Source organism: Lactuca virosa, chromosome 6 (genome assembly GCF_052849685.1).
Source record: "Lactuca virosa cultivar CGN04683 chromosome 6, Lactuca_virosa_CGN04683_v6, whole genome shotgun sequence".
Lineage (NCBI taxonomy): Eukaryota > Viridiplantae > Streptophyta > Magnoliopsida > Asterales > Asteraceae > Lactuca > Lactuca virosa.
This window is the reverse complement of record NC_136431.1, coordinates 108,499,515-108,527,413: the sequence shown is the minus strand read 5'-3', so window position 1 is coordinate 108,527,413 and position 27,899 is coordinate 108,499,515. Positions and strand designations below refer to the sequence as shown.

The 27,899-nt window shown below is 36.4% G+C and overlaps 1 protein-coding gene and 1 long non-coding RNA gene across 2 annotated transcripts; both read right to left on the bottom strand.

Moving 5' to 3' along the window:
* Positions 1-9,576: 9,576 nt before the first annotated feature.
* LOC145118624 (uncharacterized) lies at positions 9,577-11,711 on the bottom strand. Its single transcript, XR_013713385.1, has 2 exons — positions 11,478-11,711; positions 9,577-11,146 (listed from the first exon to the last, which is right to left on the bottom strand). It is a non-coding gene; the product is annotated as an uncharacterized LOC145118624 (long non-coding RNA).
* A 278-nt stretch (positions 11,712-11,989) lies between these two features.
* Positions 11,990-12,484, bottom strand: LOC145121844 (uncharacterized). Its single transcript, XM_079057540.1, has one exon. It carries the CDS (start codon positions 12,482-12,484, stop codon positions 11,990-11,992), a length of 495 nt encoding a protein of 164 aa, XP_078913666.1.
* Between the last annotated feature and the right edge of the window lie 15,415 nt (positions 12,485-27,899).

The window sequence follows — 27,899 nt, the reverse complement described above, 5'->3', positions numbered from 1 at the left end:
GCAATAATACTTTTAATAAGTCTAAAAAGTATTATCTTTGTACGTATAATAATAGTTAAAACAGTATTTGCAATGAGTCTTTAAAAGCCCAAAATGTATTTTGGTATAAGTAAATCCATACTTTAAACTGTGTTTGTAATAAATCCTTGAAAGCCAAAATGTATCTTTTGTATAAGTAAATCCATACTTTAAACTGTGTTCGTAATAAACCTTTGAATATCCTTGAAATCCAAACTATTATGTTACATAAGTAATTCCATACTTAAAAATAGTTTTTAAAGCAACCAAGCCCATTGTTTTAGTGTGTGAGAGAGATATTCTAGTTAATGTTTTTAGTGAGTCCTATAACCGAGCTATGCGACTGAGTGTACCCCCTACAACGCTTCATTGGACGTTGTAGTAAAAATTATAGACACCTATCACCCGCTTCGATTGATCGGTCGAGGGTTTTAGCTAGCAACCGCAGGTGTGGATGTAAACCCCGTATAGATCTATACATATGTATCTCACTCCGAAGATTAACGGTTACAGTAGTGTGGGTATGCTAAGTATTTTAACTCAGCTAATGAATAACGTAGCGTCTCACTAAAAAGCCCTTAACTAAAAAGTTTGTGAATAACTCTCAGCCATATCTTACTTATGGGTAAGTTCTAGGCATAATGAATATCGTTATATAAGGTTTATAAAAGCCGAGTATGTTTGACATATATGTTAAAGTGTAATGTGCTCGCTTTTATAAAAATGAATGTTTCAAATTAATGAACAAATGTACATGTATAAACGTGGTGTACTTAAACATACAAATAAACATGCTTAATAATAGCTTGAATCCTTGAAATACTACAGAGTTTTATAACGTACTTGTTATAATATACAATGTCACATAAAATCATATAATTTTGTATCGTGTAGTATTTTTTGTGTGAAATGGTTATTTCACGATAAAATAATCATAACACGTATACGAAAAGTTTACACTAGTTTATTTATAACAACATGGTAAATCGTTAAATAATAGTATTTTTATAAACTAGGTTTATTGTATTTTCGCATGAATAGGTAATTGGTTTGTATAAACAAAATATATTGGCACATGTATCCCCTCCCCCCTGAAATAATTAAAATATTAAAAAGGGGCCGTAAGCACTCACCCTTGAAACATTAGTTCCATTTGTTCGAAATCGGTTTGTTTGAGAAGCATGACGTGAGAAACCGTAAATCCACAATTCTTGAACTTTGAAATGCTCCGAGTCCATTTCATAATAAATATAAACTATTTGGGGTTGTTTGGTAATTTATTTTAACCAACATAGGACTGTTTTGGTTAAAATAATTCAAGGAGGGACTGATTTTGTAACTTGAACAAATTATAGGGGCTGGTATGTAACTTCTTGAAAAAAATGAGACTGATTTCTTAATGCTTTGTCAAATGAGGGCTCATTTGGTCATTTTTGAAAGAATTTAAAAAGGGCTTAGGGTTTTTATGAAAAATATTCTTATACAGGGACCATTTTTGTTTAATGGTCCAAACATTAATGAATTTAGGGCTTAAAATACATCCCGTCATCATTTGTTGATCGGACAAGGAAGGAAAGGGGATACGAAGCAGATGATGGCGAGAGGGAAACGTGAAGCGAATCAATGACTTTTTTTGAGAACCGGTACTTGTATGAAGTCCTTGGTGTCGACCACGACTGTATTGCCGCCGAGTTCCCATCGGCGTATAGAAAGCTCCCTCTCTAGCGTCACCCGGACAAACTCATACGTCTTCGAATCCGAAGTGACCGCCTCTTTTAAGGAGCTTGTCAATGCTAACGACGTTCTCTCCGTTACGAAGGAGCGGCGGCGATCGATAAGAAGGAGGGTAAATCGGAGGTAAGGTCAATATTTACAATTGATATGTTTGGGTCTCGATTCTTTGGCTGATCGGAAGAAAAAGAGACACGAAGTCAATAGCAGACAAGCAAACGTCTTCGATGATTGATTGGTTTAAGGAATGAGATGAGCGAGAGGTGACAATGGCTTGTCGAACTTCACAACAGTGGCGTTTGGTGATGGTGGGTCACGACTGGAAGCTGGTGTTGGGTAGTGTTCGGTGGTAGAGGCAATGGGGTGTTTTAACTATGATAGTAGGCGGCTCGTTGGTGATTGTGGGATCATGAGGAGGGGAGAAAGGCACCGAGGCTTCGGTGGTGGCTTGGTCGAATGCTCACAAGTCGTTTTCTTCTTCTACTTCTTCCTTTTTTTTTGTTTTGATTGAAATCATTGGAAGAATGTTTGGGTTTGATGTTTGGCAGGAAAGATAGAAAGAATAACGGAGGGAAGCAGTCGGTGTTTGTCACCATTTTCACTCGACACTTGGAGCTCGACAAGGACTGTGACCGTCGGGGAAGATGAAGAGGAGTGTTGCTCCTATTTATAACAAGTTTTTCTTCTTCTTTTTCTTCTTATTTTGACTGTAAATCCATGAAGTTGAATCAACATGTTTATATGGGTGTTTGGAGAAGTGATTGGGTTTTGTTGTTTTTATCATTTACTTTTGAGTGTGGTTTTGGGTTGAAGAACTTGTGCAAGTAACTTCAAATCAGTTTACTTGTTCTTTTCGATGTGCAGAACAAGGAAGAAGAAGGCTGAAGACGTGATCTGGTGTTCATATGACAAATCATATTCTCTTTGTTTTGATTGTATAATTACTAATAAATTGTTTGTATGTAAACTCAGATATATTGAAATGTGGAAGAAACTTCAAATTAATTTGGCTGTAATTAAATTTTAACTTATAATTTATTTATTTGTATTTGGTAGATTAAATAGATGTATTTGTGTATGAATTTATATAGTATATTTGGTCTTTTGAAATTTTACACAATACATAATCTTATGTGTACATGTATTTAAGTTTTCATATATAAATACAATTATATATCATACATGTATTCGGATATTTGCAAGAGTAAATAACACACATATATATATATATACATATATATATATATATATATATATATATATATATATATATATATGTGTGTGTGTGTTTATAAAAATTACGTTATTGCAGTCGTCTTAATTTACAATAAAGCAACTCGATTCTTACACTCATTTCAGACGAGTCTAACATGATGATTCACAATATACACGGAAATGAAGTTCCTATACCCAAATTCATGTTTAAACAATAATACATGGTTGAATATTTGAGTCAAAAGGTATAAGTTATGGTACCAACAATCGGTAATGTCACAATTGTGACATTTAAAATGTTACAAAACAGATTTTATCGATTTGTATATCATCGATCTCGATTTTAAATATTTTTCTGAAAATGGTGAATGATAGAGTTTAATTCAAGGATTTCAAAAATCCAAACAGATAAATTGTTCGAGTTATAGAACTCCGGGAATTTACGTTTACAGAATCGCGTTTAATCGGACCCGGAACGTCTAGTTTCTCGACTTTTGTAATATTTTTGTTATAAATATCTCGATTATAAAATTAAATATTAGACTATATCCTGAGTCCAAAAACGCTTTCAGAATTTCTATTTGAGTTGTGCAAGTCCCTCGGCGGATAGAAACGGTTTTAGTAAAATAATATTTTACTAGTTTTTTATTCTTAAAACGATTGTATCTTTTTCATACGAACTCCGTTTTGGACGTTCTTTATATTTTCGGAATTAGGGAAACACGTACTACAAGACTAGAGTGTTTGTATTGCCCAAAAACTGTTTGATACAAAATTTCAGTTTTTGAGCCGCATTAACTAAGGTTGCAGTTTGAGCTGTTTGATTTGTTTGCCAGATTACACATTTGAAAGTAAGATACCATATGGTATCTTATAATAGTTGAAATGAACTCGTTTATTTTATATTAGATGCACCAAAACTTAATGAGTCAAATTACAAAGAGATTCACTGTGAAAAATATGTTTTAAGAAATGTTTTATATATGTTTTACAAATATCGTTATAAAAACACGGTCTCATGAATATTACTTGCATCCAAAAATTCATCTACCTTTTGTAAAAATCATATCTCTCGTATAAGGTTCTTTAGGTTCCAAATAAAACTTCATTTTAATAACTTTAACAACGATAAATTATAAACGAATATCTTATATTTAAAGTTTAGTAGTTGGTGTGTATTTATTATACTTGTTTTATATTTATAATTTGCGCTTATTATCCACTACTATCACCAAACAACTATGCAAGTGTACCTATTCGTATGGTAATATAGAAATGGTAAGTACGGGTTGTCGAACACTTGGGGAACGAGAATGATTATAGATTAAAATATTTGCTAAAAGCTAACTAATTAAATAAACGAGATCGGGTTGATTCTGATTTTGCAAGTTCAGAAAACTTAGTAACATTCAACTTTCTAAACACAAAAAGCAACTTAAACTGGATTCAAACAAAAAAACTATTTCAAAGAAAAGTATTAAAGAGAAATTTCGCTTTGGTTTGATTAGCTAAGTCCCTATGGTTGATTCTAACGATAACTCAATGGCTCTAATTTCTTTGATTATCGATTCCTATTATGAAGAGTAATAATGATCATATTACCAATCCATTGATTTAACATAAATAGCAACTAAGTGATCAGGTGAACGAATAATTATATAAATCAGTATTAAGTTTGAGTTATGAAAGACTTGAATTAAAAATTGACATTAATGATCATAATTTCAATTATATACATGAATGATCAACACATATATGCTTACACATTAAAGTTACCAACTTTTTCTATTTAACCAAAGGCTTATGATCAAAGTCCCAGTCATACAACCCTAATGATCATAGTGCTCATATGATTCAAGCAATCAAGATAAAATGATCATCTAATCTCAATAATACTAAAAAATAAACATAAAAGATTATCACTTTTACACATAAGGATCTTTTAAAAAGTTAACATAACAAATAATTAACTAGATTAAAATTCGAAATCAAAGAATCAAACCATAGTTCCAAAAATTCTCTACCCTAAATGAAAGTTAAGGCTTTTTGCCCATAATGATTACAGAGAAACGAATAAAAGCAAAGTAAACTTTAGACTTCATGATTGAAACAAAACAAACCGATGTAATTAAACGTAACCTTACCTTCAATCTCTTCAAAACTAGATTCTTAAACGAACTCTGATTTCTACAGCTCCAAAAAGGGTTCTCAGATTGTCTCTAGTCAGATTAGAATTGTTGCATAAGTTAGGTTAAGATACAAAAACGTTTTTTATATTTTCCAAAACAAGTTCCACGCCGTGACAATTAGATTATCACGCTGTAGAAAAGGATTTAAACGTGTGCCCATCAAGTCAGCATCATCGATCCATCTGACACATTTTAGATGGGGAAACTCCATTTTCCATGCCATGGAATTCTCATATCCAAGTTGTGGAGCCTTCAAAATTCCATCTTTGTGCTTTAGTTGACCGACTCCAACAATTCCGTTCCACCATTGCACTTTCATTCCTTTTGTTCCCGTGCATTTCTTCGCTGCTACAAAACACATTTTAAACATTATAAGAACCTTTTATCTATAATTAAGACTAAATATGACTAAAAATACCAAAATAATGCATGAACTATATGAACAAATGGAGCAATATCAAAACACCCCACACTTGTCTTTTTCTTGCCCTCAAGCAAAACTTTATTTCAATACATCACATCAAAACTGTAACATCCCAAAATTTAGGGCCAAAATTTTCATTTTAAATTATTAATTATAAAACCCGTTTGTCTAAAAACCACCATAATATCGATCCTAACCAAAATCAGAGTATCAGTAGCAAATACATATCATGATAGACAATGTCAGAGTACAAAATCCCAGGAAGCTCATAGGCAGAAATAGTGTGTGTGTGCGATGCGCTGCAGTCAAGCCGGCTCCTTTCCCCTGGAAGAAGAGGGACCTAAAACGAAAATTGTAAACCGTAAGCACGAAGCTTAGTGAGTTCCCCCATCATACCACATACAACATAACACCCTCAATATCTTTCAACCGGTAACTGCCATCGATATCTTTCAACCGGTACGACCTTCGGCATCTTTCAACCGGTAACTGCCTTCAGTATCTTTCAACTGGTATCTGCCTTCGGTATCTTTCAACCGGTAAATGGGGCTATTACACCCTTACCACTATCACATAATAACAGAACATAACCAGAAACAGACTGCTAGGCATGCATGGGTTCTAACGAACCCTTTGGTATCTTTCAACCGGTATCTGGGAACTATTTCCCCTACCACTACCAACATATATAATAGAGCATTCTAGCACACAAATAACACATGGAAACATAGCAGATAATTATCACAAAGACAATCATCTAACCAAAAAATCCTGCTAGTGGGCCGACATTGTGGCCCTAGACCCACTTCTACTGGAAGGTAACTCACCTTGTAAAGCTGAGTGTCGAATCTCCAAGAAAGTAATCTCTAACAGTTGATCCGATGACTCCCGACTATCATAATCATAGCAACACTAAATCATAATCTATGATACTATTTAGGGTAAAATGACCATTTTACCCCCCCCCCCCCTTGGCCTAATTTGAACCATTCCTAAGGCCCAATTCTAACTTATTATACCCAGTCCGCCTATGGCCAATCAAAGGCTCCCTAAGGGCCCACTAATGGCCCAATTTTCTAAATTGGTCCGTATTCCTCAAATGAGCTCAATTCAATTCCAAAAGTCCTTAGCCCAAATAATAATCTCAAAAGTCCCAACATGGCCCACTAGGCCTAATACTCTAATTCAAAATTCCCAGGCCTAAAACTATTCTCCACAGCGGGCCACGGGGCCCAATAGTCCATGCCCAGTCCTCTAAGGCCCAAAAAGCCCAATGTAGCTACTCTGCATGCGTACGCGCGACGTACCTGGTACGTACGACCAACGTACGCTGGCCTTGACCGAAAACGGGAAGTTTACCCAGTACGCGCAGCGTACCAGGGTGTACGCTTAGCGTACTGGCCAACTTTCTTGGGACTTCATTTGTGACTTAATCCATTAAGTCTTCACATCCAAAATGTAGATCCAGGTCCTTTAAGACTTCCTAATCCATAAAGTCACAAACTTTATGTGCTTGCATGCATGGTTAGAGGTCAAAACATGATTTTGGTCCTTTAACAAACTTTATGACCATCAAACACTTGCATGGTTGTGGCTTAACCATCAAGGTCCAGTTTTTATGACTCGTAGTGCTTCTAAGAGCCCAAAAGGACATCTCTTAGGGTCTGAAACCATCAAGATGCAAGAAGCCTCAACAATGGAGTCCAAAAGTGGCATAAAACACCCCAACATCAAATCTAAGCATGCAATGATAAAGTTTGAAGCTTGATACCTCAAATGAGTCAGAAATGGTGCCAATCTCCTGGATCTACAAGCTCCTTTTGAATCCTTGCTCCTTCTTCAAGCTCCTTTCTCTTCCAAAACACCAAAACTACACCAAGATGCTCTCAAATGGCTTCCAAATCACAAGAACACACAAATATGGGTTAGGGTTTTCGTGGTGGCTGGACTAAAGGCATAAAGTCCTTTATATAGGGATCAAACCCTAAAAGTTAGGATTTTAGAATCTGCGTGCGTACGCTGCGCGTACCCTTTGGTACGCCGGGCGCACATGCATGGCCTCCCCGCCCAAATCCCTTGAGGACGCTGAGCGTACCTGGCATGGTACGCCCCTCGTAATGCTCTTCTCAGCCCAATTCTTTAAGCCAAACGATCATGGCCCAAACCAAAATAACTCATTACTCAATAAGATAAATTAATATTTATACCTGGTAAATCCCGGATGTTACAAAAACATTGCCTACCAATATTGCACAAAACAATCCAAATTGAACTCACTAATTATGCATCACCTCAATGTATATATATTTGTGTCTAAAATATCCTAAGTACTCCCTAAGTCCTAAATACTAACAATCCTCATAAACGCTTCTCACTTAGTTTGAATAACTTTCATTTTTGACATTCTTACCACCTATGCCCTTTTATTTACCCCTTTCATTTCAAAAGTTATTACCAAATTCAAGGTGAAACGAATTTGAAAGAAAAATAATATATAATACGGTTATCCTAAATAATAACTATACTACAACTTTTTTTTTTTGGAACTTTTTCCCTTTTTCATTTTTTTATCTTTTATTTTTTTCACAACTTTTTCCATTTTTTTTCATTTTCACAACTTTTTCCATTTTTTTTCATTTTCACAACTTTCACTTTCTCATAAAAACAAGCAAATAACTTTAACTTTATTGCTAATATACTATAGTTCGCGACTATCTAAGAAACTCATTGAAGTGCTCGAAGTTTTTTAGGCCACTAATGGAACTCATGACTTTTTTTATCTTTTATTTTTTTCACAACTTTTCCATTTTTTAGTTTTCACAACTTTCACTTTCTCATAGAAACAAGCAAATAATTTTAAATTTATTGCTAATATACTATAAGTCATGACTTTCTAAGAAATTCATTGAAGTACTCGAAATTCTTTAGGCCACTAACGAAACTCATGACTTTCGATGAAACCCATGTAGCAATTTTCTTTCCATCTATCCAAACTTTTTATAATTAGGTGGATAGATATAAATATCCCCCCAGGGGATACTTACCAAGTCTCAAAGGCCACATATTGGTCCCACTCCTAAATTTTTAATTATTTTTTTTATATATTTAACTAGACTCGAAAAGCAAAAATTAAACATATATACTTGGAAAATTAACTCGCTTTATTTTAACAGAAAGGACCCAGGAGATAAATTGTCACCGGTATAATTTTTATTAGGTCTAGATATTCACAAAGAAAAACTGATTATGTCTCCCAAACTACACAAGGTTGCATTTTTATCTCATGATTTAACTAGGAATGGGAAGCCACAAATATATTATAACAAATTAACTAAACTAAATCATAGAGTTCTCATTGAATCACCCCCCACAACACTAGCAAACTAGTCCTAACACAATGATATCAAAATTAAAATATACTAGATTTTTCAAGATAAACTATTTTTGCAAGTATGTATAATATACTCAAAATTTTAAAATCTAGCAATTTTAATAAAAACTTTTTAAAGCTTGAAATCCTTTTTCGACCCCTACTCCACGCTTATTTCATACAATGTCCCCATTGTATACATAAAATAAAACATATAAAAACAATAAAATGGAGAAAAAAGAATAGACTCCCTGGGATAGTAGTGGCGAGGACGAATATGGAATTAGTGGAAACTTTCTAACATCTCGTGTAAATGCTGGAAATAGGAACTTCTAAAATGGTTCAAGATTGGAAAAAATATTTTCCAAAGAAAACGGACTTCAGATTGCGGGGACCATAATATTCAAAAACTTGTGTTGTGCGTATCCACGTTGTGGCATAGTAAAAGCCACGTCGTGATGTGTTCTATCTCTGAACTACATCTCGAATAAACACATTTCCACTCCATAGCCTGGTAATAGCCACGTCGTGGAAATTGGAATGAGGTAAAACAACTTCTTGATCAATTGCAATTATGAGGATATGAAGCCAGGATGACACACTTGAATTGTTTAGACATGATCTCTAACTTTTTAAAGGTGTAAAGCCCACTTTATTACTCAAAACTCTTCTCGAAACATTTAATTACACTCCTCACTTGAAATTCATCACGTCTCTCGGTTAATCGACTGTAACCCACTCATCCTAATTCGTTGAATTTACCGCCATCATACTAAATTATGCGAGATCTGAAACATAAAAACAAGGAATTCTAGGAAAACACTCAAACATAATAAACAAATTACTAACATCCTAAACAAACCAACAAAAATATAAACAGTTTCAAACACCACACAAAATAAAAACCTAAAAAGGTACTCATCACTCATCCTCATCAGAGTGATGAGTACCGCTCGTCCCGGCTCCATCACCCCTAGTTTCCTAATGCTCACTCCACGTAGGAATGTAAGTAAATGATGGCCCCAGATCCTCTGGTCGGGATATAGCTAGATGATGTATCAAAACATCTATCGACCTCCCTAGATAGTTCATCCATACACTAATCTTATCCTGATAAGCCCTAGACATCATTGAATAGGGATCCATGGGTAATTCATCCATTATGGGCGTGTCATGTGGTAGCTCCTGAGCCGCTGTCCTCCTCCTGTTTCTTCTCTTCAGTTCTCCTAGCACTGCAACTGGGTCATCAAATGGAACTAAAAAGTTCCCGACCCCAAATCATTAACAATCTACGCGCCCATGTTTCCTTGTTAACATCAAGGCATTAGGAAGCTCAAATATCATATAAGAACGAGCCAACTTTGTAACCAACATACCCCCGTAAATCGGAGCTCCCCCATGAATTTTGGCAGCCCTAGCAGAAAGGAAATCAGCCACTGTATAGGGAAGATTGCAAAACACATTTGGGTTCAAAATACACCATAGGAAAAACAAGTCTAGTTTCAGGACCCGATCTCCATCTTTCTTTTGATTGACTGTGAAGGTTATGAGCCGATGAAAGAATCTGTGAAATGGATATCGAATTTGGCGTTCTGCGGCTGTGGCTAGCATGTAAGCATCATTGGCAATCGTCTTTTAATACTCATAATCAATCAACCACATTTATAGGGAGTATATGGTGACACGCACTCATAAATGTAGTGAAGTTCTCAGTGATCACCTCAGAGCAGTTCTACATGTCTAGCTTCCCTGCTAACTCCATTAGACTGCATCGCCTACTAACCCCACCAAGACGAAAAGTAAAATTTTTTGGGTCGTTAACATCCTCTTGCCTCTTAAAATTTACTGTGGAAAAGAACTCTACACATAGCTCCGTGTATGCATACTCCTGAAGTCGAAACAATCTTCTCCACCCCGTGCATGTGAACCTGAATCCTTCTCCCAAGAAAACCTTCATAAGTTATGGCTCAACTGATGTGCCCAGTCCCATATTATTAATCTAGTCCCAAATCAAAATTGGGGGCAACACAATGTCTTTTCCCATAATCCATCCCAAGAAGGATGTCCATCGAATGAGTATAGCCAGCTCAACATCTTCGGGAAATTGATACGAAATGAATATTTGAGGCTTGTTTGGGTTTCTCTGAACATGAGCTCTTTGTGATGTCATTATCCGCACAAATTGGCAACAAACATACCCTAAAAAATCCAAATAGATTAGCAATTAAAGGAAAATGTCGCAACCCTGCCTAGTTTATACGGCGTGGACATTGCATAGCCACGCCTTGGCTGATGAACAAATCCAATTTCGGGACCTGTTTAAGCCATTTTTTCTTCCAATCTAATCATAGGTTTTTGCTCTTAGCATCATCTTAACTAATTAAGCTTTAAAGACTAAACAATAGCATATATAACCCTATATCGAAAAACCCTAAATCTTGAAATCGCAAACCCTTGAAATTGGGCAAAATACTACTAAAATCGAGCAACAACTAATGTTTATAAGTGGATTAGAGTATACATATCGTACCTTTAGCAAAGATTCAAAAAAATTTGACAGAAACATGATGGAATCACAAGGATAGCTTGAGAGGGAGAAAACACGACGTGTGGCGGCGAAAGTGAAAAATGATTTTAATCTTTTAGGGTTAGTAAGTTTTTACTGACTAACATCACTCCATGCCATGGAAAATAGGGTTCCACGTCGTGAATGCTTTTCAAGACTCGTATTCAATACTTCATCAGTTTCCACGATGTGCAAACAACTCATCCACGCCATGTAAATTGGAACAGTAAAAAAATCATTTATATTACTTTGTTTTTTATTTATAAAATACAGATTGCCATCCCACACTTTGTTGGTTGCTTACCCTCACAAAAACCATCACTACAGGGAATTATGATGAGTGAAAAACCATGAAAAACAAATAAAGAAAACTAAAATGAAAATATTCAAAATTAAAGAAAATGAAAAGCCAAACTTCGGGTTGCTTTCCGGAAGCGCTTCTTTTTGACGAGTCCTGATCTTGACTCCTTCCTACTCTACATTTCAATGGCTTTTTCGAGGATCACTTCTTCCTCTTCATTGTCCTTGCCTATCACTCCCTCTTTGTAATGTTTGAATCGATCCCCGCTAACCTTAAATGTTGATTTGTCTTCTTTGAAAATCTTGAATGCTCCATAAGGGAATGCTTCTTTTATTACAAATGGCCCATTCCCCCAAGTTTTTAATTTTCCGATAAAAATCCTCATTCTTGAAATGAAAACCAATACTTTTTGACCCGCCTTGAATTCTTTGTTTCCCCTCAACCTTACATCATGCCATTTCGTGGTTTTGTCCTTATAAATTAGAGAATTAGAATTTGACTCATTCCTTAATTCCTCCAAGGCATTCATCAGCATCAACCGGTTAGTACGCAATTCTGCTAATTCAAAGTTACAAGTCTTGAGCACCCAAAATGGTTTGTGTTCAATTTCAACTGGGATGTGACAACTTTTACCAAAAACTAACCTATATGGTGTAGTACCAATAGGCATTTTAAAGGTGGTATGAAACACCCACAAGGCATCATCTAGTTTCTTGGATCATTCTTTCTTATTATTACCAATAGATCTTTCTAAAAATATTTTTAGTGCTCGATTCGTGACTTCGGTTTTCCCACTTGTTTGAGGGTAGTAAGGTGTTGCAAGCCTATGATGTACACCATATCTTTGTAATACCTCTGCAAGTTGTTCATTACAAAAGTAGGTACCCTAATCACTTATTAATGCTTTAGGCATACCAAAACGAGAAAACAGTCTTTTTAAGAAATTTGACAACTACTCGGCCATCATTAGTAGGTAAGGCTTGTGTTTCCGCCCATTTTTATACGTAATCCATAGCTACTAAAATATACTTGTTACCTCTCAAAGCAGGAAATGTTCCCATAAAGTCGATACCCCATACATCAAATATTTCATAAACTTGGATTATATTTTGGGGCATCTCAATATGAGAAGATATGTTCCCTGATCGTTGGCATGGCTCACATTACTTGACAAGTAATTTTGATTCCTTGAAAATTGATGGCCAATAAAAACCCGCATCAAATACGTTTTTACCCGTATAACTTGCTCCATGATGTCCATTGGTAGGTCCACTATGGCAATGCTGTAGAATGAATATCCCTTGCTTTCTTTCCCCAACCACATCTTCTTATGATGTTGTCGACACAACTTCGAAATAGGTATGATTTGTCCCAAAAGTAGTATTTGAGATCAGAAAAGAATTTCCTTTTTTGTTGATGAGATACTCCTCGTGGAAGGTAGTCACTCGCTAGAAAATTCACGATATCCGCAAACCAAGGTGTTTCTTCCGTGATCAACATCAAATATTCATCTGGAAAATTATCATCAATCTCTTCCTTGTTTAATTCTTTGAGTTCTAGGTACTCCAGTCCTGAGAGGTGATCTGCTGCCACCTTTTCCAATCACTTCTTGTCCTTGATCTAGATGTCAGATTCTTGTAGTAAAATCGCTCATTGAATCAATCTTGGCTTCGAATCCTATTTACTAAACAAATATTTCAATGTAGAATGGTCAGTAAACACTACAGTTTTGGAAAAAATAAAATAAGGATGGAATTTATCAAAATCATAAACAACAGCTAATAATTCCTTCTTTCTCGTCATGTAATTTTCTTGAGTCGGATTGAGTGTTTTAAGCAGTGTAGAATATTGGTTGGAATCGTTTCTCAATCCTTTGTCCTAAAATAGCTCCCAAAGCATAGTCACTCGCATCACACAACAATTCAAATGGTAAGTTCCAATTCAAGGCGATCATGATTGGGATGGTAGTTAACTTTTCTTTTAAGATATTGAAAGCATTCAAACACTCATTGGAAAAATCAAAATTTGTATCTTTAAAAAAAATTGAGTTAAAGGACGTGCAATTTTAGAAAAATCCTTTATAAAACAATGGTAGAAACCCACATGTCCCAAAAAACTCCGCACCCCTTTCATGTTTGTTGGAGGTGGCAACTGTGTTAATTTTTGCCCGGTTAACTTATATCTCCGCTTTAGATACCCTATGTCGTAATACAATTCCTTTTTTGACCATAAAATGACATTTTTTCCAATTTAGCACCAAGTTGGCCTCTTCACACCTAGCAAGCATAATATCAAGATTAGACAAGCAATTTTCAAAAGTAGAACCAAAAACCGAAAAGTAATCCATGAAAACTTCTATAAACTTTTCCACCATATCGTGAAAAACTACGGTCATGCATCTTTGAAAAGTGGCGGGTGCGTTACATAACCCAAAAGGCATCCATCGGTAAGCAAACATCCCATATGAGCATGTGAATGTCGTCTTCTCTTGACCTCTTGGATCGATTGGAATTTTGAAATATCCTGAGAAACCATTTAAGAAACCATATAAAAGGTGACTGGATAATTGTTCAAGCATTTGATCAATAAAAGGTAAAGGAAAAAGGTATTTGCAAGTGGAATCGTTTAACTTGCGGTAATCGATGCAAACCTGCCAACCTGTTATCGTTCTTGTTAGGATCAACTCATTTTTTCGTTAGTCACCACCATCATCCCTTCTTTCTTTGGACCATGTGTATCGGGCTTACTCAATGGCTATCAAAACTTGAATATAAAATATGGAGGCTGCTAATGGGAGAAAGAGAAACGAAGGGCGAGCGCGGTGCGGTTCGATGCAGTTATTAGCCAAAACCTCACCATTAACTGCAAATGTGGTTAATCCATTTCCAAAACCGCTTGGTGCGGTTATTTTTGCGGTGCGGTTAGGCGGTTATTTTTGCGGTGCGGTTTTGTTTTTTCTGTGCTGCGGTTATTAACCGCATGGATTTGGTGTGGTTATTTTGTGTGGTTTTTAACCACAGTTTGGAGCTCAAACGGCTTTAAGAGTTCAAACATATTACTTGTAATAATAAAAAAATCATAAGGTATTAGACAATTAACTTAAATCACAAACAACTAATATCTTAAAAACGTCAAATCAATAGTAATTAACAATAAATATCTTAAAATTGTCTAATTTCACCATTTTTCAGAGTTAAACATCACAAAAAACCAACACTTTTGTCTTCTAGTATTTTATCAATCTTTCATCCATGAAACTTGTCTTATTTTTAATATTTAATATATTAATAATTAATCAAAAATTGTATATAATATATGCGGTGCGGTGCGGTTTTTTTGTGGTTTTTTGAAAACGAATAACCGCACCGCACCGCAAATTTGCGGTTTTTGAAAAACAGAAAACCTCACCATCGGTTTGTATTGCGGTTGCGGTTTATGCAGTTAATTTTAGTTGCGGTGCGGTTTTTGCTCACCCCTTGGAGAAACCCTAAGAGTTAATGCCTTTAAAAATGTCCTAAAACCCGATATTTAGGGTTAGGCTGGTTACGGTGTCGCGCCTAACGCGTGTCCATCATGCATCGACCACCAAAAGTACGTGATATGTTCATGCTCAAATCCAACATTCCTTAAGTATTTAAAACACTAACTTGGCAAATAAAACATATCCAAAAAACAGAAGTTACAACTCTCCCCCACTAATCTGGGTTTCATCCACAAAATCCGTCTCTACAAACATATCTGGATAGTTCTTCTGCATTTCTTTCCTGGGTTCACAAGTCCATTCGAAACCATGTTTATGCTTCCACTAACTCGGTCACCTTGTTCGACAAAACACATCTACAAAAACCCCATATCATTGTAACTATGTTATATGCCATTTTATGCACCTTTTCTATTAGTTTTATTAGCATCGTGTGCCATTTTTATGCTTTTATATATGAATTAATTTCCGTACTGGTCATATTATTATCTCATTTTCATGGATTTCGAGTGGACCAGTTATATGGAGGCATATTGGATGGACTTAGGAGCTTAATGGAGCAAAAACACTTGAGGAAGCTATAAGATGGATTAAATTAGTTGAAACTTAATAATTTGTGTCCGAATCTAGCATTTATGGACTTACACGATCATCGTTTTCAATACACGATCGTATTTGTACTTCAAAATATTTTTGAACCATTCTAGATACCATTTGAAAACCTCGAAGTCATTACATGATCATATTGAAAGTTACATGATTGTGTAATTGTATTGATGATTTATCAAGCTGAAAAACGAAATTCAACATTCTTTTCTACACACAACGCGTCCAGCTTATTACGCAACACGTTAGGGTCATGTTATCCGAAAACACGTCCATGTTTGTCCTTCGAAGATTTATAAGCACCAAAAAACAACTCTTAGTTGTTTAAAAAGTTACACGGTCATGTTTTGGCCCAAAATTCTCAAAAAGGCATCCTACTTCACTAAAAGTCAGTTTTGAGCATTATCCGATTTTTTCGTATTTTTTGAAAATTCGACCATATCAGTCCCATATCCTTATATGACCATACATGTTGCCTATAAATACCTAATCTTGACTTCTTGATCAAGAAAGGATGCTGCAGAGCCATTCCATACAGAATTTTGACGATTCCCGACGAATACGTTTTCCGACAAACTACAAAGATCTGAAGATTGCAACTCAACAAGCAAGTTTAGTTTTTATTGTTTTTATGTTACAATATTATTTTTATTATTTAGAGATTTTTTTATCCATGTCTGGCTAAAAACTCTAGTTTTTAGTTTTGCACAGACTCATACTTTTTATAGAATTGATCATTAGATTTGGTTTGTAATTTGTGATTCTATCTAGTGGTTTCAGTTTTGTGCTTCATAAAGGTTTGATGTTTAATTCTTTTTAGAATGATCACTTAATTTAGGATTAAATCAATCTAGTTAATCAGTTGTTGGAAATTGTAATTGTTTTAATAATCTGGTAATAAGTAACAAGTAACATATTCGTTCTGCGTTGGGATTTAATTCTGTTATAAATTGAATATCATATATATTTATGATTCTGAGGTTGAGAGAAATATTTAATACTGCTAGAAATTTTATATTGTTCATAATGCTTCTCTTATTAAAAGCTTGTTTAATTAAGTTAGTAAAAAGTTAGGATTAATTGAAGAACTTGTTTTGGTTAATTAATTTGGTAAAAGATAATTAAATACAGATTATTGGTAGTTTTCAGTACCAACTTAGATACAATGCATCTTAAACAACCAAATATGGATTAATTGTATAATTAGGATAGTTGCAGCAAAACTGAAGCCCTTTTTATTTTGAATTTTATTAAAGTTATTTCACTGTAGTTTTTAGTTACTAATTTTACAACAAAACCCCATTTTATATTTTTATGTTTTTGAATAGAATGTACCTTGCACAAAGACGCATTGACCATTAGGCAATGTCCCTAGCGATTCGACCCAACTTACCCATATTATATCTTTTAGTGCATTCGAGCAGTGATTTTATTTGTTTAAGCGCTTACGACACATTTAAAAAACCAAAACCTACATCCTTATGAAACTTACTCTAAAACCGAGAAGTAAATATGATATCTCAGTCTAAAACCACTGAAACTGGAAACCACCACTTCACATAAATAGTTACCCAGATGAAGAACTCTCTTGCATCACTATGAAGTGAGCAATCCTGGCCAACCTATCAACAATTACCCAAACAACATCCACAATCCCGGGGGTCTTTGGTAATCAAAATCATATTAACATGGTCCCACTCCCATACTAAAATCTCTAATAGATGAAGTTTTCCATGTGGCTTCTGATGTTCGGCCTTGACTTTCCGACAAGTCAAACACTCCTCTACATAACTGGAACCTATCATGTTTCATACATGGCCATCAATAATCTTCCCACAAGTCTCAAAACACATCAGTCACGCTAGGATGAGTATAAAACTTGGAACAATGCGCCTTATCTTAACTATCTCTTATGAAAATAGGATCCTGATGCTTGACATGTTCCCTCTTCTAGTTCTCAATCTTGATCGCCTCTTTATGAGCCTTCCTAATGATCTCTAACAAGGGTGTAACCACTGTCATCCTCAAACATAACCCACTATGAGGTGTATTATTCGTGTTATGACTTAGCGCATTAGCTCCCTCGTTAAATTTTACCCGATTGATAAATTATATCGCAATCATAATATTCCAACACATCCAACCATCTAAGTTGTATTGTATTCAAATTATGTTGATCTAGAAGGTATTTCCATCTTTTGTGATACATATAAGTTCTACACTTAACTCCATGTAGATAATACATCCAAATTTTGAGAACAAAAACCATTGTCCCCAACTCCAAATCATATGTTGGATAATTTGTCTAGCAAGTCTTTAACTGTCTTGAGGGATATGATATCACTCATCTTTGATGCATCCAAAAAATTACACATAATCCTAAAAAGGATGCACCTCAGAACACCAACATATCATTAATCCCCTAGCAAAGTCAATACTGGAGTCACACAAATTTCTGTCTCTAGGTCTCAAAAGTCGATTGATGATATTCACCCATCTAAAAACAACATTGTTCTTAGTTAACGAGTCAATGGTACTGCAAGTGGACATCATGTATTTGGTTATAGAGATTCTATATTATTGGGAAATGAGTCAATGATAGATTTTGATTAGAGTCTATCGGCTATCGGAAGCTATGGCAGGCCCTATAAGCCACAAATAGAAGAAATGATATGGAAAATGAGATTTAGTCCATGTATGTTTGAAACATGGATTGATCAAACACTTGGCCTTAAAACAATATAGTGTTAGTAGATCTTTAAAAGATGATGAGCATGGATAGGAACACATACATATTCAAAATAAGATAGATGGTGTAGACTTGAGAAGTCCATTTGTGGACTATAACATACATATCATATTTGGATTGTCTATTTCAATTAGAAATTCAAAAGTTTGAGTTTTGATAAATAAAAGATATGCCATAAGTATGTCGAACCTTGTGGGAGAGTTGTTGTCACCTTTATAATGTATATGGTGATAGGTTTTGAGCATTCTAACAATCCTAAGGTGTGTATGCAACACTAGAAACCTTGGATCTATGTTTTCTCTATTATACATGCAAACTTTCATTTTTCCATGGTTTAATCCTAACTAGAATACTATGAAGTATATGTAATACAAAATCTAGTAGAATGACAAACCTTTTCTTGTAGCTTGATTCCTTAAGCCTTTAAGAGCCTAGCACCCCAAGTGTGATGCCTCAAATGCTTCACACAACACCACCAACAATTGGAAGAACTTGAGAGAAGTTTACTTGCACTCAAAATCAGCTAGCCCTCTTTCCTTTTTCTTAAGTGCCGATTTTGGTAGTTGTGGGGTCCTTTATATAGTGTGACACAACTAAGGTTACACCATGCAAACCCTAATGTGCATGACTTTCCACATTCCTCATGCTCCATGGGTTTTAACCTCCATGGAGTATCCATGGGTCACCACATGGGTTTAGCCCAACATAAAGAATTATGGATCATAAGCCCATTTTATAAGAATGAATGATTTACACAATCAATCCCATTTATTTAATTAGTCTCTTTTGATCACAAAATTAATTCCAAATTAATTCTTGATCAATACTAATTAAATAATATGATTTCATATTAATATATTAGAACTTATAATATATTAATAAATCATAAATATCCTCTTCTCAAAAGTCCATCCTTACAAATTGTTCCGGTGCCATGCAACCCAAATAGACCATGCTACTCTCGGGTCAAGTACATACCAATTATAGTTATGGGCTTAGACACTAAATCCAACAGTCTACCACTTAGATAAGTCTAATAACTATAACTGCAAGTACGACTTAAAACACTGACTAGTAATCGTAGCTCTTAAAAGCCTCTGTCGAAACGAGATGCTCCATTTTAGATAAGTGATCATATAATCCTCTGTTCAAGATATTAGCTGGACAAATACATGGAACAACGTCATACTTATTGTCCAGCAGTTTGTTTCCCGATTTTCGATTTGTTTGACATAGTACTTAATCGAACACATCAATTTAGTTCTGGCCGGGCCCGACACATAAGTCAAAACAAAATCATCGAGGGGCTAAATATATCACTTTTAATCCTCCAAGGACAAAAAGGAACAGATAAACTTCGACAGTATATGGTTGTACTAACTATTCATTGAATCATACACAACAACACGTTTTATAACATCGAGTTGCCGATGCGTTTTCATACTATCAATGTACAACCAATTCATAGTCAACAACTCATATATCTAGGTTTGACAACTTATATGATATTATCGTCTCATGATCACTCGAGATAAATTCCATGAAATGATACAAGTGAGCGCGGGTTGAATCCAATACTCAAACCTTATGAGCACTCATGAATGTTGCAGCAAACTTTGCTATGTCTAATACCATTCAGACAAGTCTACAAACCAAATTTATGACAGTCTTGATTCAATACCTACTTCCAACGTATGATCGACTGTGGATAGTTTGAATAATATAATTATTCTGGAAGTCAAACGTGCAAAGTGAAACAATAGTAAATGGTTGACACAAGACAGTACCATACTAGTAAATAAAAAGCACCTTTTATTTAAGCATCAAATTTCAATTACATTTCAACTATTACAAGTTTCGAAAACTATCTAATTTATTAAAACTAATATCATCCTTTAGCCCAATGCGCCTCGGATGCTGTAAATGCTTAACCCTACTCAGTCCCTTTGTGAAGGGATCTGCTGGGTTCTCATCCGACGATACCCTCTTTGCCACGAGGAGTCCCTATTCTATTTGATGTCTAATGAAGTGGTATGTTCTGTCGATGTGCCTAGATCTGCCATGATCCCTTGGTTCATTGGCTAAGGCAACTACACTCTCGCTGTCACAAAAAATCTCCATAGGCTCCTTTATAGCTGGCACAACTCCAAGGTCTCCGATGAAGTTCTTTAATCATATTGCCTCCTTCACCGCCTCGCTTGCTGCTATGTACTCTGATTCGCACGTTGAATCAGCTACTGTCTCCTGCTTGGAACTTTTCCAAGTTATTGCTCTTCCATTCAGGGTAAAGACCCAGCACGACTGAGAGCAAAAATTATCCCTGTCGGTCTAAAAGCTAGCGTCGCTATACCCTACCACTCTCAAGTCATCACTCCCACCGAGGGTAAGGACCCAGTCCTTAGTCCTCCATAGGTACTTGAGAATGTTCTTTATCGCAGTCCAATGAGCCTTGCCCGGATTCCCCTGATATCTGTTGACCATGCTAAAAGCAAAGGCCATATCAGGGCGAGTACAAGTCAAAGCATACATGATCAAGCCAACAGCAGAAGCATATGGTATTCGAATAATCTCAGCTATCTCAGCCTCTGTACTCGGACTCTGAGCTTTACTCAGTTTGGCATTGCTCTACATCGGTAAGTCACCTTTCTTGGAATCCTGCATGCTGAATCTTTTCAACACCTTATCCAAGTAGGTACTTTGACTAAGTCCAATTAGTCTCTTACTCCTGTCTCTCAATATCCGTATTCCTAGAATATATGCAGCTTCTCCGAGGTCCTTCATAACGAAACACTTCCCAAGCCAGGACTTAACCTCCTGCAAGGTTGGGGTGTCATTTCCTATGAGTAGTATGTCATCCACATACAATACCAGGAAGCTAACTATGCTCCCACTAGCTTTGACATATACACAGGACTCATCCTCACTTCTCAAAAATCCAAACTCTTTGACTTTCTCATCGAAACAAAGATTCAATCTGCGAGATGCTTGTTTTAATCCATAAATTGATTTCTCAAGCTTACACACTATATTAGGGTACTTTGCATCGACAAAACCCTTTGGATGACTCATGTAAACATCCTCAGCCAACTTTCCATTAAGGAAAGCGGTTTTGACATCCATTTGCCATATTTCATAATCATGAAACGCAGCTATGGCTAGCATAACCCTAATAGACTTAATCTTCGCTACTGGCGAGAAGGTCTCATCATAACCAACTCCCAGAGTTTGATTAAATCCCTTCGCAACCAGTCGCACGTTATAAGTGTGTACTTTCCCATCCATGTCGGTCTTTTTCTTGAAGATCCATTTGCATCCGACGGTTTTACGACCCGATACATTGTCAACCAAGTTCCAAACTTGATTGTCATACATGGACTGAATCTCGTTGTCCATCGCCTCTTTCCATTTAGCAGACTCGGGGCCTGCCATGGCTTCCTTGTAGTTGTTAGGTTCATCTAAATTTATCAGTATGCTGTCACTGATAAATGTATCACCCTCAGATGTTATATGAAAATCATATAACACAGGTGGAACACTAACTCTACTGGAACGCCTCAGAGGTACGGACTCGTCAATCGGCTCAACAGGAGTTTCCTCCTTAGGTTGATCGCTAGTGTTGGAGGTTCCTCACCACTTGACTCTTGAAGTTCTTCAAGGTCAATTTTCCTCCCACTGTCTCCTTGGCCTATGAGCTCTCTCTCGCGAAAGACTCCTCTCCTCGCAATAAAGACAACATTGTCACTCGGTATGTAGAAGAGATAACCAAAGGATTTATGTGGGTAGCCGATGAAAATACACAGCTCACTCTGAGGTTCGAGTTTGTCGTGAGTCTCGCGTCTCACGAACGCTTTGCAACCCCAAACCTTGATGTGGTCCAATGTAGGAACCTTCACAGCCCATATCTCGTGAGGTGTTTTGGCAACCTTCTTGGTAGGGACAAGATTAAGGATATGGGCGGCAATCTCTAAGGCATACCGCCAGAATGAGATTGGTAACGAAGCTCGACTCATCATGGAACGAACCATGTCCAACAAGGTTCGATTGCGCCTCTCAGCCACACCATTAAGTTGTGGTGTCCTAGGTGGCGTCAACTGTGAAACAATTCCACACTCCTTAAGATAGTGTAGGAACTCGATACTAAGATACTCACCACCTCAATCGGATCAGAGCATCTTTATCTTCCTGCCCAACTGATTCTCCACTTCTTGCTTAAACTTTTTGAATTTCTCAAAGGTTTCTGACTTATGCTTGATTAAGTAGACATAGCCATATCTACTGTAATCATCAATAAAAGTCACATAGAAGCGGTTAGTATCCCTTGTGGCAGTTCTGAAGGGCCCACACACATCGGTGTGTATGAGATCCAACAAACCTTCACCCCTTTCACAAGTACCAGTGAAGGGTGATTTATTCATTTTCCCAAGTAAGCAAGATTCGCAAGTGTCATCCGACCTTAAGTCGAATGACTCCAAAACTCTAGCCTTTTGGAGTTGTCCTATGCGCTTCTTGTTGACATGTCCAAGACGACAATGCCACAAGCATGCTTTGTCCAATTCATTGGAAGAATCGACATGCAACACATCATTTCCTAAGTTGTCTACAACATTTACAGTTTCATATACACCATTACAAGGTAATGCTTTAAAATAAAAAACACCATTATAATAAGCATTATTGCACCAATTTCATTATTAAACGAAAATGTGAAACCTTGTTTGTACAAACCATGAAAGGAAATAATATTTCTCGCCATATCAGACGAGCAACAACAATTATTCAAATCTATTCTTAACCCACTTCTAAGAAATAAAGAGTAAACTCCAATCTTGGTGACAGGTGAAACCATCCTATTCCCCATGATAAAGTTTATCTTCCCGTGCTCCACATCCTTACTTCTTTTTAGGCCCTGCACATCAAAACAAATATGAAATCCACAACCCGTGTCAAGAACCCAAGAGTTAGAATGTGATGAGTTTTTAGATAGAATAGTATAAATATCTGCATGGTGGGTTTAACCTGCCCATCTTTAACATCCTGCAAGTATTTGGGGCAGCTTCGCTTCCAGTGCCCTTTTTCGTGATAGTAGAAACACCCTGCTTCTTTAGGAATGGAAATAGGAGCAGCAGAACCAGCCTTGGTCCCACTTGAAGACGATCCATCAAGAGACTTTCCCTTGCGGCTCTTTGAGGGAGCCTTCCTTTTCTTCCCTTTCCCTTGTCCTATTGCCAGAACAGGGGCAGTAGTAGGAGTAGTAACAACCGATTTTCCTTTGAGACCACTCTCGGTAGTCCTCAAAAGCCCTTGAAGTTTGATAAGTGTGACCTCCTCCTTGTTCATATGATAGGTCATCCGGAACTGATCATAACATGGAGGTAAGGAGTGTAGAATGATATCTATAGCCAGCTCCTCAGGGAAGTTCACATTCAACTTTAACAATCGGTCCACAAACCTTTGCACTTTCTGCAAGTGGCCCGTGATGGGTTCACCATCCTTCATCCTGGTTGTTATCATGGAAGAGATGATTTCATACCTCTCTTGACGAGCACTCTAATGGTATCTTTCCATCAGGTCTTGGTGCATCTCAAAAGGGTAGAAGTCCTCATAGGACTTTTGGAGTTTAGCTGACATAGTGGCAAACATCATACAAGCTACCTTGGTGGCATCCTTCTCATGTGCCCTAAACTCAGCAATGTCCTCAGGAGTAACAGAGGACTCATCAATTTCCTTTAGCTCCTTGTCGAGGACATATTCCTTGTCCTCATAGCGAGTGTGACAACCCGAAACTTTTTCCGTGTCTGTTATGCATTTTTCCGTTAATGAATTTCAGATCCATTAACTTTTCCGTCAAATTTTTTGGTTTAATATATATAATCTAGTTATATTTAATTAAATTATTTACAAGTCGGAATCAAAAATCGTGCGGAAACCCGAAAATCTCGAGAAATCAAACATTTTTGGTCTGAAATGGAATTTACGACCGTAAACTAGTTTACGGCCGTAAACTCGTTTACGACCGTAAACTGGTTTACGACCGTAAACTCCGTTTACGGTCAATGACGAGTGGACCCCACTTTCACCCTATAAATACGATGCCTCCGACTTCATTGGGACGTTTCTGGCCGCATTCTCTCCTCCTCTCTTTAAGAAACTCCAACCGCAAACTCTTAAAACGCACTTGAAACTCCTAGAAACGTCGAAAAACACCGTTTGGAGTCCTTTGGAACGTCTGGAATCACTCATCGCGTCGAAATCAGCATCCAAACATCATTTTCCGAGTTTACGGCCCAACCTTCAAAGACCGTAAACTCTGTTCTTGAGTTTACGGCCGTAAACTCGGCAATCTTCAGAAACCGTGAACTCGTGTTCTAAGGCCGTAAACTCATCTTCAAAAGCCGTAAACTCCTGTTCACGGCCGTAAACACCCTTTTTGGTGGTACTTTTGGCTGAAAACTCATTTCTTCGATTCAATCAAGTCTCGGTAACACTCCTCAACCAAATTCAAATGTTTTTCCGACACTTTATTTATCGAAATCGCTAATTTAGATACATATACGTATTTATTTGATAATAGGATTTCGTTAAGTGTCACGTGCAACAACTCGAGGATCTTCATTTTCAGTCAACGATTTCACGCAACAACTGTGAGTTCATACCCCTACATTTTTCCGCATTTTTAATGTTTTCAGGGGGGGAATGCAAGCTAAACATAAATGTTTTCTTACAAACTAAACATAAATGTTTTCAGGAATACACATAAAACTTATGCAAGTTTCATACTTAAATTCCCTTTTGTACTATGCTAAGCATAAGGGACGTTTTCACTAAAAATTGCATAGTTTTTACGGATACGCTATTCGCTACGTTTTATATGCAAACTATAATCGGTATAGTTTGGGATTTCTCTAAAACTTATCAAGCATAGAAACTTTCACTACTAAACATATGCATCGGAACAGAAACCGTTTACCGTTTACATCACTGCTTATTCATGGTATTCATAACTGTAATTATCACTATACGCGGTATACATTCGGATTTTCACTACGGTAGAACGTTACTGCATTACATGTAAACTAGATTGTACGATACTGTGAGGCGCTATTTCACTACTGTACCCTTAGGTGTACAGGGATAAATCCTACCACTGTATAACCAGAGTCTCCTGGAGGGAGAGCGTGAGATTTGTGAATAGATCTATTCGGGACTGACAATCCCACATCTGGACTGCTAGCTACAGTTTGGCGGGCACGCCTGAGATGTACAAATGTCATTTAACATCGACGCCTGAAGAACGTTGGAAAGGTCACTAGTCACATCAAGCATGGTTATACGACTCACATTATGTATAAATCACCGATAGTTTACCAACCTGGTTTTCTTTAGTAGTTTTATTTATACCAAATAGAACTAAACACACTATGCATACTGGCCGAGCCAGGGTTTTCAAAACCGAATCATTTATGCTACGGTTTTACATTTAAATACATATACTTCATGATTAGCTTTAGCTAATTACATGAAGAAGTATTTTTGCATATCGCTACGACTTTTCAGAAACGAACATTCATGGTTGTATACGAAACCGATAACACTAAAGAAAATATCGGATTTTCTTGAGACTACACAAATCATTTCGACTCGTTCATCACCAAGTTTTCATTACAAATTACTGCTTATGAACTCACCAGCTTTATGCTGATATCCTTCAAACTGCTTGTATTCTTAGGAAATCAGTAGACAGGTACTTGCTGGATTTTCGAGGAACCGAAGCATTTAGAGTTTTTAAGTTTTTATTATTCAAAACAATTGGATGTAATTCAAACCGAGTTTCAAACAGATGTAAATGTTTTTTTATTCAAGTATTCACTGTAATGGTTGTGTTGCTATGATTGTTGTTATTCATTGGTTGTGATGCTATACATGACGTCCTCCGCCCCGGAATGTTTCCGCCAACGGTTTCGGGGTGTGACAGCGAGTGACCATCCTGATGTTCCTAATCTAATCATTGAAGTTGGAACCAACGAAGATGACTCTCCCACAAAGGTTCATGAGAGAGAAGGAGCGAGTAGGGTTTGAGCTAGAAGCAGTGTTGGAGGACATATGAAAAGAAAGAAAGACAAGTTTGGATTAGATAAAGAGTCCTTAATAAAACACCCAAATGAAATATTAAGGCTAAGACCCAACACAATACTTTAAAAATTGGAAGAGGGATGCCATAATCCAACTTGCAAAATATTTGAAGGTAGGTAAATGACGATTTACCAATTTCCACCATGAAAAACGAAATTGTTATTAAGTTTTAATTGGATTGAAACTCCTAGATCCTTTGAGATTCATTGAACAATTCAATGGCATGTTTAAATCTCGATTATGCCCTTCAGGTTCGTGACTGGGATACCGAGGATCACAAACAAGGTATGAATAACCATGCAAAATGTGCTTGGTACTCCCGACTTTATCACCCAATCAATGTGCCGATTAACCACACACGCTCCATTGATCTTATGATAAACATCGAGCCACCCTTTGCCACCCTTATAGTCCAAGTTAATGTTCCTGTTAATCACACACGCTCCATCAACGATTTGGTAAGGTGCAAAGTGCAATTTTCATGGATTAGCATCAATTTCACATTTTCCTAAAGTAACTAAGATTAGGAATTTAATAAAACATGTAGTTACTTTAATATCATTATACTTAATGAGAATTATAGTCCTATCCTACCCATTCGGCTAACGACCCTCCACTAGTCAAGGAAGCGGTGGGTGAGAGTGGACACCCATTAAACTGCCATTTTATAGGCAGTAACCATATACCCCCTTTATAGACCGGCTTCGTGAATGAGGCCTACTAACGGTAAGACTAACTTGATCTTATATATATATATATATATATATATATATATATATATATATATTATTATTAAACTTATAATATTATAAAGTATAAGGGTTGAATTTTAAACTTTTAAAATTCTAGGGTTTGGAATTAAAGTATTCTTAAGTGACTTTACAAATTCCAAAACTTGAGGGCAAGTTTTGAAACTATTCAAAACCTTTCATTTCTATAACTTATGTGTTTTAATGCCTTTTAAAGAAGTGACTTTTCATTTTCCATAACTTGAGGACAAGTTATGGAGCACATCAAAGGCCATTAAGATCATGTCAAGTAATGCCCATGATCTAGATTAAACTCATATGAACAAGACAATTCATATCAAACAAATTTCATGTAATTAGCCTAATCATA

Bases quoted from the DNA above. Each gene is read 5' to 3' on its own strand.
- LOC145121844 (XM_079057540.1), bottom strand. From the start codon at position 12,484: ATGCCTATTGGTACTACACCATATAGGTTAGTTTTTGGTAAAAGTTGT.